Source organism: Adiantum capillus-veneris, chromosome 23 (assembly GCF_014529385.1).
Source record: "Adiantum capillus-veneris isolate H3 chromosome 23, ASM1452938v2, whole genome shotgun sequence".
Lineage (NCBI taxonomy): Eukaryota > Viridiplantae > Streptophyta > Polypodiopsida > Polypodiales > Pteridaceae > Adiantum > Adiantum capillus-veneris.
Window position 1 is genome coordinate 105,887,078 of NC_140953.1, and position 13,265 is coordinate 105,900,342.

Consider the following 13,265-nt stretch of genomic DNA (forward strand, 5'->3'; position numbering starts at 1 on the left):
TTCTTGAAGTAGATTTCTTTTGCTCGATAGTGGGACTTCTCCATGCCTTGTGTACTCCATATATCAAGCGAACCATAGCGGTCCATGAAGTATGCACCATGCGCATAGAGAATGTGCTAAAACAACCAAAAAGGAGATAAGCTAATAGAAAAGTTGTATTTTCAAAAATTGCATATGTATTAAGTCCGTTAAAACAAACCATGTAGTGTGTAATCTTGCTTTTAGACCATCCGTCCTTAGCGGCCTTTGTGAATTCATAAAGCACCTTTTTGAATTCCTCTCGCTGCTCAACGGTGGTGCTTGAAAGATTCATCAATTGCGCAACCTTTTGAAAGGATGACCATACTAGCTTGCGTTGGTTAGCAACCTCCACATTGGGATCTTTGTCCGTCGTGCATGAACACAAATCTTTCCACAACTCCCACCACTTCTCACTTGCTAGATCGACACTTGCCTTGGATACCTGCATTGGAGACTTTGACATCTTCTTGAAAAATCGACGTGCCTTGGCTCCATTCATGGAAACCTTCTGTTCCACCTCATATGTATTCTCCCTACAAGTCTCTGCTACAATGTTCACCCTTGATCGGTGACATCCAATCTCATTAAGGAGCGTCTCCACCCCCTGCAAGGAGTCTTTTGACCGTTGAAGGGGCTTCATTGTGAAAGCATAATCAATGTGATGCTTTAGGATCCTATCAAATATTCGCATAAACGCATGCAATGTACAAAAGTGAACATTGTTGAGGGAGAAGGGAATTATGGGGTTCCACCTAGGATCTTTGCTATCCCTATTGGGCACCTACAGCATATCACATGAAAGAACCGAAGTTTTCCACTCCCTATTTATATGGTCATCATTATCTTCGTCCTGACCTTCCACTTGAGTTGCTCGACTTGTCTTGTGCCCTTTCGTACACAATGGACAGGGAAGTAAAGAATTTGCACCTTGTTTGCATCCAAGCATGCACTTTATGGTCTTTAGATCACCACCTAAATGCCATTCAACATCAAACTCCCCACGTCCTGGAACCATGAGCTTCTCACCGTTTATTTGAGCTTTAATGACCTCTGTGACCCATGGGATTCTACTGAAAATCCATGCAAGGACTTCATGTGTCTCTTTCGGAACTTCAATTGCACCAAGCCACCATATATCCTTCTCTGATTGCACACTAAAAGAGGGCTTTGTCGCTTCACTCGAGTTGCAAGATTGCTTGGCATAAGCTAGGGCTTCATTCATAAGCGTGATGCTCATTCTCTCCAACTTTCTCCCTTTAACAATTACACACTCATCCAACTTCAGCACAAACACAAGCTTGCCTTCAAGAACTGCCAACAATATAAAGCCTCAGAATGCATGTTATGACATATCATACAGCATGTAGGCAACTCTAAACTAACCTGCATCACTCAAATTATAGAAAACAGCCATGGACTACTGCAATCGTATCAAGTCCACAAAGATATTGTTGAATTTGGTGTAAACAAACCCTTCCATCCGCAACACACTGTTAGAAACAACACCGCTTCCCTTCCCGCGGCCCTTCCTTCCTTATGATTTGCTATGGAGCGGCTAAAGAGGCATCGTGTCTTCAATATACAAGTAGTCCCCTAATCGGTGAACAACATCTTTATTTGACACCTTCTTGGCAATCGCCACTCTGTGAGGAAGTGGAAATAGGTTTTTCGTGACTCCTCGACTTCTTAATGCATCTTTTAACACTTGATGTATTGCTTGATAGCCCTTGGTACTAATCCCAACAGCATCACAAATATCCTGAACATCTAGATCAGTGACAATATTAGAAAAATCACTAAGAACTCTCTTAGTGATTGCATCTTTCAAGTGTTTTGCCTCTGGAGCATCAAGCATCCCAATGAAATCCTCTTTGTTGAAACAAGAACGAAGTAAAGTATCCCTAGCTGACGCATTCTCGTCGCCGCACGTTTCTTGGATGAAGTTCCTATTGCCCAAAACAACAATGATGAGCGGTATTAGACTTAAACAACATGAGGGACAGAACATGTTACCTCATAGCTGTCACCCTTCGTTTTCTTGCACCTCCACGTGGTGCAAGAGTCTAAATTTCGGACAACTCTCGTTTCCTCACCATACCTCCCATGGCAGTACTCTTTATGTGTGAAAGAGTATCCTCAAGCTTTTTAATTACATTTTCCTTGGTTGTGATGGTGCTCTTTGCCTCCTCAAGTGCACTAGTAGCTGTTTGCATCTGATCTTGAAGATTGTGGAAACTCCCATTGAGCAACTACCAATGATGCAAGTAGATCTCGGACCGCGCAATCTCGTGTTTGTTGAGTCTCTTGCAGTAGCTCAGCAAACCTTGCTCTCCATTTCCAACATATTGCAACAATGATGGAATGTTTGTAAAAGACGGATGAACATTGAGAGAAGGATCCTTTGGATACAAGCATCCGTCTGTCCAGAGATCCACATTCTTCTCCCCTTGAGCGCGGCGTTCGTTGGCTGAAGGTAATGTACCCAAGCATGTTTTCTTTGTCGGAGCATACTCTTGAGGTAGGCGTATAAGGAAAATCCCTAGAGACCTACCGCGTGAAGAGCTTGCTGGGACATTGGTCACGTCGTCAAGAGGCATTGTAGGATGGAGAGATGGAGCTTGAAGGATGGAGAGATGGGTGTGTAGGTGCAGCAGCAGGTGCAGGTGCAAGGGGGATGGGTGTAGGAGAGGAGCTTAGATTAGGAGGGAAAGTTTTCAATTTTGGGGGGAATTTCCTAAAAGTTTTGGAGGGAGTCAAAAAATATTGAATTATGAGTAATTTGACTTAAAAATCTTTTTTTTATTATGTGTATATGTTGGGGGTACTTTTTAGGGGGAAATAGAGTTTTTTTGAAAGTTTTTGAAAAAAGTCATTTTTTCGACCTCTTTGACCCACGGATTTGCTTAGGTGGCATGGGAGAGTTAAGAGGCCACTTACAAGTTGGCCAAAAAACTAGAGAGAGAAGACCCCCTACCCCCCTACTTTTCAAATGGTTTCCCCCCCCCCCCCCCCCCCGCCCCCCTTCCCTACTTTTTAAATGGTTACCCCCCCCTTCCCCCTACCTTTTTAGGGGTCAAAGATGGAGGAGACCCTACCAAAATAGCCCTATTCAAAGCCTTTGTCCCCTTTAATCTTGGCAGGCTTCCTTTAAATTAGGGATTCTTACAAGGCCCATGGAGAGTCCATTTTTTTCCTAATGATAGATGCCAAACATCAATAGTGCTACCCATAGTGTGCCTTCATAGTCCCAAAAAGTGAGGATAAACCAATGCCAAATAATTTTGAGCTCTCATTTGTGAAGAAAGCTTTAGTGATCACCCTAGGAAGGGGGAAGCTGCAAATCCAATAAGCGTAGCTCTAGTACAAGGAAATGCAGCATCAATTAGAAGCCCTAGAACTTCTAGCCAGCACACCCCTTTCCCTCATAATCTACAGACAAATTCTTCTATAAAGATCATCAAGGACAACGGTTTTAGTTGACCTCCATAAGTCAAAGTCAAAAGTCGAGGAATCCCATAGAGTTCAAGCAATTGCATTTGACCAAGTTCACATATGCATATCGAGATGTAGATGGAAATGAGCATTAGCAAGTTCATGACCTTGTAAAAACCCCTACGGATGGTAAGATTGAAGTTAAAGATTATTTCAAGATGATGCAAAACCTCAAGCTACCAAAACAAGTGACAGATTGGTCAAAATCAACAGAAGCTAAAGTTCAAAAAGCTATACAAAGGTCACCACCAAAATCTCCTCCGAAGAGACACATTCTTGCGGAAAGTATAGTGGATCTTTTAAGATCAAAAGTTATTCAAATGCAGGCAGACAATGCTCAATAGTTGCAAACAAAAGGTATGATATCACAGTCATACAAACCAACATCAATTGAAGTAGGGTCAAAGCAAAAAAGATGCAAAAAAATTTTAACCCAAAGACACAACCACAACAAAGTCAATCAATTCAGAGAGAAATCCTAAGAAGATCGAGTGAGAAGATCAAAGTGCAACATCATTGGTGAACATGAAGAAAAGCTATCAAGTGAAGTAAAGCTAGATTTTTAGCTAGAATAAACACCTTATGACTTTTTGCACTTGGAAAAAATATGACCAACCACAACTGGAAGATGCTCTTGAATTCATTACCATATGCTAGAGAATCATTTCTACGTACAACTGGTTTTTGAAGCTCAGCAAAATCCACACAAAAAAAACCCTTTTCTTTTTCCCCTCTATTTGAAGCACATGCGACATGACCGATAGCACCGACAATGCCTTGGTCAATCTAAGTGCCACGAATGGCACAATTTTAAGCAAAGGCCACAACTCGGAACATATTACCACCCTCATGGCCTCCAACACCTTGAAAAGAGGGTTGCACGACCTTCGGCCATGGTACTAGCCCCAAAAGGGGGAGCTTTATAATATGAATTAAAAAAATTAAAACAAACCTTTTTTCACAGCTTGTAGGGCCGCCACCTCCTTGCACTCACAATGGGGCCATCACCCTCCCCCTCTTGCTTGGCGCCACCACCCTGGGCACCACCCTCTCTCTTTATCCTCCATTATCAAAAGCAAACAACTCTCTCTATCTCTCTCTCTCTCTCTCTCGTTTGTCATCAACAAAACGCCACCCTCTCTCTATCTCTCTCTCTTGGCTGCCCAACAAGGCGACATGCCTCTCCTCCCTTGTTCTTTCTCATTCATTATTGGCCACGCTCTCTCTCTCTCTCTCTCTCTCTCTCTCTCTCTCTCTCTCTCTCTCTCTCTCTCTCTCTCTCTCTCTCTCTCTCTCCCCCCCCCCCCCCCAAAACCAGCTCCCCCCTCCTCACCTACATCATCTTAGATTTTTGTTCATCCACCTTATCTTTTTTCCACCACTCGATGGACTCTTAGTCCTTAAGTGAAATGTATCAGACGGAATCCTTTGTAATGTTTTGTTTATGGTCCTATAATTCACATATGACCTTCGTGGACAATAATTCAATCTATTTATCTCTCTCTCTCTCTCTCTCTCTCTCTCTCTCTCTCTCTCTCTCTCTCTCTCTCTCTCTCTCTCTCTCTCTCTCTCTCTCTCTCTCTCTGGCGTCACAAACAGGCCATCACTCACACACACACACACACTCACCCTCACAACCCTCCCTCCAATCAGCCAATCTCTCTCTCTCTCTCTCTCTCTCTCTCTCTCTCTCTCTCTCTCTCTCTCTCTCTCTCTCTCTCTCTCTGTGTGTGTGTGTGTGTGTGTGTGTGTATGTCGAGAGCAAGAAATTCAGCTCTCTCTCTCTTTCCATACATACACACACACACTCACAAACACATACATGTACACACATATACATACACTACACGCATAAGCACACACACATAATCACATATGCCACAACAATGCACACACATGGCACGCACAAGAAGTAAGGAAGAAAAGAAAGTTGGCATCAATGCATTGACAAACGAAGAAGGACAACCTCAAAAACAAGCAATGGGGACAGCAAATCAAAGAATGGCGTCGAAGGCATGCCCCAACCGGCACCGAAATTGACGAGTGTGCTATACCAACACACCAATGAAACCTGCAATTTGGCGGCATCTCATCCACAATGCACTTCCTCAGTAACAGCTGTAGGGTAATTTATTTTCCGTTTTCCAAGCCAAACTTTGTAAAAAAAACATTTGTATATTCCACCTCTCTCTAGGTGATGGTCACAAAGGCCCACCTAGGAGAATATCATTTTTTTATTTCCCCAAAATAAAGCACCATTCAACCGCCTGAGACCGGTCGGCTACTTACTTTGTCTCTCCAGCTTAGGACCCTAAACCTAATTAGTCTATACTAAACTAAGAAGCCTGCACCTATAAAAGAGCACTGAGAGGTCATTATCAGGATAGTCAGCACTTGAAAGAGAAATACACACTACTCCAAGGGTCCACTACGCACAGGAGTAGGATCTCCGCACACATGAAATTTCCCTAGAGAATGCACTATATTCTCTCTCTCTCTCTCTCTCTCTCTCTCTCTCTCTCTCTCTCTCTCTCTCTCTCTCTCTCTCTCTCTCCCCCCCCCCCCCCCCCGTGTTGTGTTAGTGTTGTTTGAATCTTTGTTGCCCATGTCCAAAGCTAGGTGGTTCCCCCTGTTCACTCCCCATGACGAGTTCTACGTGTAGGAGCCTGGCATAGAGGCCATTGGGGTCCGTTTTGCACTTGCACGTGTCATTTTTTGGCCCCACTGAGGAGGGATTCCTAAAATCCTTCAGTTTACAACATTGAAAACGATGCACATCCTTGACCATGGACAAGTGGCTGCGGGAATTTTTCAATTGGAGAACGGAGGAGGAAGAAATTGAAGAAGCGCTAAGAGCCTTCATCAAAGTGCTACTTCCAAGATTCATCGTTGTCAACATCTAAGAAATAAGTTCTCCATCTCGCATCTCTTATTCTAACCATGAATCAAGAGCCACCAGGGGGAGGGCAGTAGGCTGGTCTCATTGTCGTCACCCACCGCACTCTTTCTATGAGTGCTATTGACGGAAGTAAAGGAGAAGCGAGAATCCTCTACACCGACGTCCATGGCAAAGAAATCATCCATATTAATGAAGAAAAGAGGTTAGTAACGCCTCTCTTCCCAAGGAATCTGAAAATAAAAGTGTAGCCTCTGCTCCTCAGTGGCCCAAAGGGACTGCTTGTGCCAAGGGAAAAGGAGGGCTAGGCCAATCCTAAATCACATGACCCCCAAGAAAGAAGAAACACTTGGCCACGCGAGTGCTTTGGGTTTGGCTCTAAAAAGCAGAATGGTGACCAGGCTGCCAAAAAGAAAGTCATCCAAGGTAAATCGATGGAAGATCACCTTTCGTTTTGTGGCGCGCATGTGAGAGATGCCAGTTCACTTCGACAACCCCAAAGCAGAGGTGATAAGGAGGTTCCCATGCCCTAGAGAAGAGTGGTTTGGTTATTTTCATTGTTGTTTTGGAAGGCGGATAGAGGACTTTCCTTCTCTCCCCGTCCTGGGGTCTTCACTAAGGATTACTGTATGGTGTCACGTTGGAAAGGGGGAAATGGGAAAACACCAAACACATAATATGCTAGCCTCTCTATAGCCCAGTGCTTCCACAACACCCCTAACACCTATTTAACACACACCTAGACACCCAATTTGCAAACAACTATTGTCCAAGCCCGGTCACAACCAACCCCGATTACACACACCCAATCACAAAGCATACCATCATGGCTTCAACATTAACCCTTCAGTGCACCTTTCTCTATATAGAGGTATTTCAAAATTGATTGATAACCTCAGAAATTGCAAAAGTCTCTAGCATACATCCATTCTATGCCAAGCCGACATCCACCTTGCATACTCGATACCCACACAAGGAATACTCACACACAATACACAAGTAGATATGAGAGAAAGATGACATGAATCCGAGAGTAGAGCGAGAAAATATCTTGGCAAATCCTTTCAAAATTGTGCATAATATGAACATGTATCTCCTAAGTCGATGCAACCTTGATGAGCATGGCAAGCCATCTGCCCTTTGTCCTAGTGTGTACCACCCTTCAAAAAACAATCCGAGGCTGATCCTTCCGTTATACTCCCTGCTTTGATTTCCCTCTCAAAGAAGCCGTTCTCAAGCGCTATGGCATTGATATGAAATCCCCATGCCAGACCGCTTGTAACCCTCCTTTTGAAGCATTTTCTAGATCACCATGCCATAGCACCCCACTTTAGTACGTCATCCCCCACAAACACCACCATTGCAGTGTTTTTTCCCCTCTAGAACCCAACTCTCCTCTCTTCTCTTGGCGGCCACCAACTGCTCAAGGCCTTGCTTCATATGAAAATATTGTCCTCTTTCTGCAGTAGGTAAACTCCCTCATCTGTACCACTTGACCATCTGTAGCTACATGCGGCTCTCCTCTTCCCAATAAGTGTAGGTAGCTGCCCAAGCATCTCCAACTCCTCACAGCCTCTCCAAGTCTCCTCGACACTGGACTGCTAGCTTTTAGCTCCTATGGCGGCCTCCAATCGACCTCCCCTTCATCAAAAACCTCAACCTCCTCTCATGTAGACCCAATCCGTCCTCTGTATCTGATTGGCAACCTTGCACAGCTAGGGCAGGCCAGTGGTCTTCCCCTTGCTGGACGCAAGCCCCCAAACTATGGCCGCTCCCTTACCTGATATGGCAGCTACTACCTAAAGCCCTCGATCAAATGCAGCCCCAAGCGGATTCCCCTTCGCCTCCTTGCATGCAACCATCGACCATGCCTTTGCACTACTACACGCTCCTCCTGGCAGCCACCCCTTTGTCCTAGCTTTCCTGCTCTTGCCAGCCTTGCCAAGCTCCAGCCCACGCTCCTCTGCAGAATTTTAATCTCCTTGCCGGCCTTCACCTGTCTCCACTTGCGGTGGCCACCTCCTCCTGCAAGTCGGCCCTCATGCATGGCCTCATGTGGTCCTGCCCCCCACTTGCAGACCTGCAGCGCTGTTTCATGCCCTGGCGGCCGCTCACAGGCAACCCCGTTTTTGGCAACTCCTGCTCAGGGCGACCCCTCTCCCCGTGCAAACTCCCATCTGGTGCCTCTTGCCTTCAAGCAGCCGGCCACCTCTTCATGCAGCATTTTTTCTTCAATTGAAAGCCTTTAAAACCTTTGGGCTTGGCCCCCTTGCACACGCCAACTATAGTAGATATTGAAAAACTCCCTAGAGCTCACCATCATCCCCATGTCGATCACCTTCGAGCAAAAGCAATCCCATCAGAACCCCACTTCTTCAAGTGGTAGATCCTCCTGACCTTTCCAATTAAGTCCAATTACGTTGGTAGCCGCAAGGGATATTGCATAGGCAAGAGAAAACGTCCATGTTGATTGTCAAACTTTGAACTGCCATGGCCCGCCACAACATTTGATCAAAGATCATCCAGATAGTGGTCTTTAGGTATCCAAAAACTCCAGCTCGTCGAGCACAAGTAGCCTTAGCATATAAACCATGACAAGACCTAATGACAATATCCACCAAAATTCAACATTTTTAAGCATCCCCATTAGTAGAGTGGAAAGCCATCCTTGTCCTTCTAAATTCCACATCTGACATACACATCACCATAAGATTTGTTGAACCTTGCACCAAGAGGCTGCCCAACACCTTGCCATCTGCTTGTAAATCTCCATGCACCTGTTTTTGGCCTGTCCTTGGATCGACTAGATTTGGCTGCAGCATCATTGCCCACCCCCCTAGTTGAGTATTTATGCTCAACCACTGTATGATTTAGATAAGATATGAGTGCGTATTAGAAAATTGACACTTAATATGTATATAAGCAGTAGATAGATAGAGAGAGAGAGAGAGAGAGAGAGAGAGAGAGAGAGAGAGAGAGAGAGAGATTTTATCAGCTGTAGAACCCCCGGATCAAATGGAAAGCTCGAGGCTCCCCCAAGCATGGTGTAATCTCCACCTGGATCAAAAATAAAACAATGGCAGTGGCCATCCACCTGTAAAGTATGCACATTGCAGAGCCCCTCTTTGCACTTCTAGGCCAATGAGCAGGCCACCCTAACAGCTCTTTATAGCATAGAGCTTCGTCACCCTGCATCCATAATCCTTCCATCCAACCATAAGCATACTTTCGAGCACTTGAAGCATCGGTACCACAAGCCGCTATCATGTCATCTGCTAGAGAACTCTCCATATCCTCATCTTTATCATATGAGCACTGAGACCTGCATAGTACCCTTTGCAAAGCAACATGGAACAACATAGCTATCAACAATACAACACATAGCTTCAAAACCATGCCATTTGTTTGAGCGTGTATCCAAACCCTCTGTAAATGGCTCCAAGGCCACCTTTTCATACTCAGGAATATGACTTGCTAGAGCTTCAACCTGTTCAAATACCTCATCACCTGCAAGGTTGGCAGAACCTTCCTCGTTGCATGAAGCCTCACTCTTATAGACTGCACTTGCATTAGTTTCCATAGAGTCATCTACCGGAGAAAGCTCTCCGCGGCCACAAACCAACTCCAAAACTTCAAAGTGCACCTCGACATGCCCATCAAGGCAAGGTTGCCCCATCCCCTGCATAGATAAATCAACTTGACCTACCACAACTTCTTTTCCTAGCTCCTACAAGTCATTCTCAAAAACCTGCTCTGCAATTAAGTCGGATGCATAATCAAACCATATCTCTTCCTCCAATAGGGACTCACCATTACGAGACACAAGATAGGACTGCTCGACTGGCCTATTCACACAAGTCATCTCCACACTTGCACTATGCTCCTCTTTTACCTTCAAATGACTGGCAGGCAACTCGCATACATTTTTTTCCACTTCACCGTCATGAAAAACATCATAAGTTTCATACCTAGAATACATGGATTTTGTCTCCCATGTAGCATCGGTATCCAAACTACTGTTAGAGCTATGAGAGTTGTCAGACTCCTTTTTTGAACTTGCTAATTCTTGGACCACTGCTACCTTCCTCGTTGCTACCTTCCTCATTGCTGGTTCTGGAACCAACACTTCGTCTTTGAAGTCCTTTATCACCTTGTTCTCTTGAGCAAGCAAGCTAGGTGGCACTCTGAATATGCCACTCTGTATCTTTTGAGACCTGATTGGCACTTCTTCTACCTTTTCTAGCGTGGCATCAGCTTCCTGTGCTTTGATCAAATGCATATCAATAAAAGATTTAAGGGATTTTACCTCTTGATGCTCCTCAATCTGTTTGGGCCTAGGTCCACTGGCTACCGTGATTTCCGACTGTAGCAATCCTGCCTTCATCTTTGGACTCTTTGCTCTGGCGGCTCTGACAGCTTCGTCATAAGTCCTTGGATCTTCATAGTCCACTCTCTCACGAACATAGGGATGCAAGCAAGAAAGAAACCTTTCCAGCTTAAAGTATCCCACATTTGTTTCTTGGGTAGCAGCCGCAAAATCCCCCCAATAAGCTTCAAATCTATCAACAAAAGCATCAAAATTTGCACTTATGTCCTGCTACAAACCTTTAATCTTTGCATCTGCTTCCGAAGCCGACACCACCTTTCGATACCTTTGTAGGAATTTCTCTCGAAATCTGCTCGAATTCTGCTTGTGCACATCTTCTAAGCCATCCAACCAAGCTTTTGCTTTACCTCGCAGAACCAAAGGGAGAGTCTGGATCTTTGCTTCATCACCTAGCATCCGCAATACCATCAACATAAATAGCTCAAAATCGACAATCCAATCATCAACATCTTCATCTCCTTTGAACACTGGACCAAATTCCTTCTTCATCTTGACTCATGAACACATTGTAAGGACACAAATAGTGGATCCTCAGTGGAGGCACCACAAGATGGAAAGGGGAAAATGGGAAAACACCAAACACATAATATACTAGCCTCTCTATAGCCCAGTGATTCCACAACACCCCTTTCACCTATTTAACACATACCTAGACACCCAATTTGCAAACAACTATTGTCCAAGTCCGGTCCCAACCAACCCCGATTACACACACCCAATCACAAAGCATACCATCATGGCTTCAACATTAACCCTTCAGTGCACCGTTCTCTATATATAGGTAATTCAAAATTGATTGATAGCCTCAGACCTTTGCAAAAATCTCTAGCATACATCCATTGTATGCCAAGCCGACATCCACCTTGCATACTCGATACCCACACAAGGAATACTCACACACAATACACAAGTACATATTAGAGAAAGATGACATGAATCCAAGAGTAGAGCGAGAAAATATATTGGCAAATCCTTTCAAAATTGTATATAATATGCACATGTATCTCCTAAGTCGATGCAACCTTGATGAGCATGGCAAGCCATCTGCCCTTTGTCCTAGTGTGTACCACCCTTCAAAAAACAATCCGAGGCTGATCCTTCCGTTATACTCCCTGCTTTGATTTCCCTCTCAAAGAAGCCGTTCTCAAGCGCTATGGCATTGATATGAAATTCCCATGCCAGACCGCTTGTAACCCTCCTTTTGAAGCGGTTTCTAGATCACCATGCAATAGCACCCCACTTTAGTACGTCAGCCCCCACAAACACCACCATTGCACTGTTTTTTCCCCTCTAACGCCCAACTCCCCTCTCTTCTCTTGGCGGCCACCAACTGCTCAAGGCCTTGCTTCAAATGACAATATTGTCCTCTTTCTGCAGTAGGCAAACTCCCTCATCTGTACCACTCGACCATGTGCAGCTACATGCAGCTCTCCTCTTCCCAATAAGTGTAGGTAGCCGCCCAAGCATCTCCGACTCCTCACAGCCTCTCCAAGTCTCCTCAACACTAGAGTGCTCATTTTTAGCTCCTATGGCGGCCTCCAATCGGCCTCCCCTTCCTCAAAAACCTCAAACTCCTCTCATGTAGACCCAATCCGTCCTCTGTATCTGACTGGAAACCTTCCTCAGCTGGTGCAGGCTATTGGACTGTCCCTTGCTGGACGCGATCCCCCAACCTATGGCCGCTCCCTTACCTGATATGGCAGCTACTACCTGCAGCCCTCGATCAAATGCATCCCCAAGCGGATTCCCCTTCACCTCCTTGCATGCAACCAGCGACCATGCCTTTGCACTACTGCACGCTCCTCCTGTCAGCCACCCCTAATTTGTCCTAGCTTTCCTGCTCTCGCCAGCCTTGCCAAGCTCCAGCCCACGCTCCTCTGTAGAATTTTAATCTCCTTGCCGGCCTTCACCTGCCGCCACTTGCGGTGGCCACCTCCTCCTGCAAGTCGACCCTCATGCATGGCCTCATGTGGTCCTGCCCCCCACTTGCAGACCTGCAATGCTGTTTCATGCCCTGACGGCCGCTCACAGGCAACCCCGTTTTTGGCAACTCCTGCTCAGGGCGACCCTCTCCCCATGCAAACTCCCATATGGCGCCTCTTGCCTGCAAGCAGCCCGCCACCTCTTCATGCAGCGTTTTTTCTTCAACTGAAAGCCTTAAAAGCCTTTGGGCTTCGCCCCCTTGCACATGCCAGCTATATAGTTGATATTGAAAAACTCCCTGCAGTTCACCATTATCCCCATGTCGATCACCTCGAGAAAAAGAAATCCCATCATAACCCCACTTCTTCAAGTGGTAGATCCTCTCGACCTTTCCAATTAAGTCCAATTAAGTTGGTAGCCGCAAGGGATATTTCATAGGTGAGAGAAAACGTCCATGTTGATTGTCAAACTCTGAACTCCCATGGCCTGCCACAGCATTTGATCAAAGATCATCCAGATAGTGGTCTTTAGGCATCCAAAAACTCC

General features: G+C 45.3%; 1 protein-coding gene across 2 annotated transcripts; it reads right to left on the bottom strand.

Annotated features, from left to right (window-relative positions):
• Positions 1-7,443: 7,443 nt before the first annotated feature.
• Positions 7,444-13,036, bottom strand: LOC147428305 (uncharacterized). Of its 2 annotated transcripts, XM_086497332.1 has the most exons (3): positions 11,819-13,036; positions 11,062-11,185; positions 7,444-10,968 (listed from the first exon to the last, which is right to left on the bottom strand). In XM_086497332.1, exons 1-3 carry the CDS (start codon positions 11,838-11,840, stop codon positions 10,137-10,139), a joined length of 978 nt encoding a protein of 325 aa, XP_086353458.1. In that variant the 5' UTR covers positions 11,841-13,036; the 3' UTR covers positions 7,444-10,136. The 2 variants fall into 2 exon arrangements, with proteins under 2 accessions (XP_086353458.1, XP_086353457.1); XM_086497331.1 differs by having other exon boundaries at positions 11,062-13,036.
• Positions 13,037-13,265: the final 229 nt, after the last annotated feature.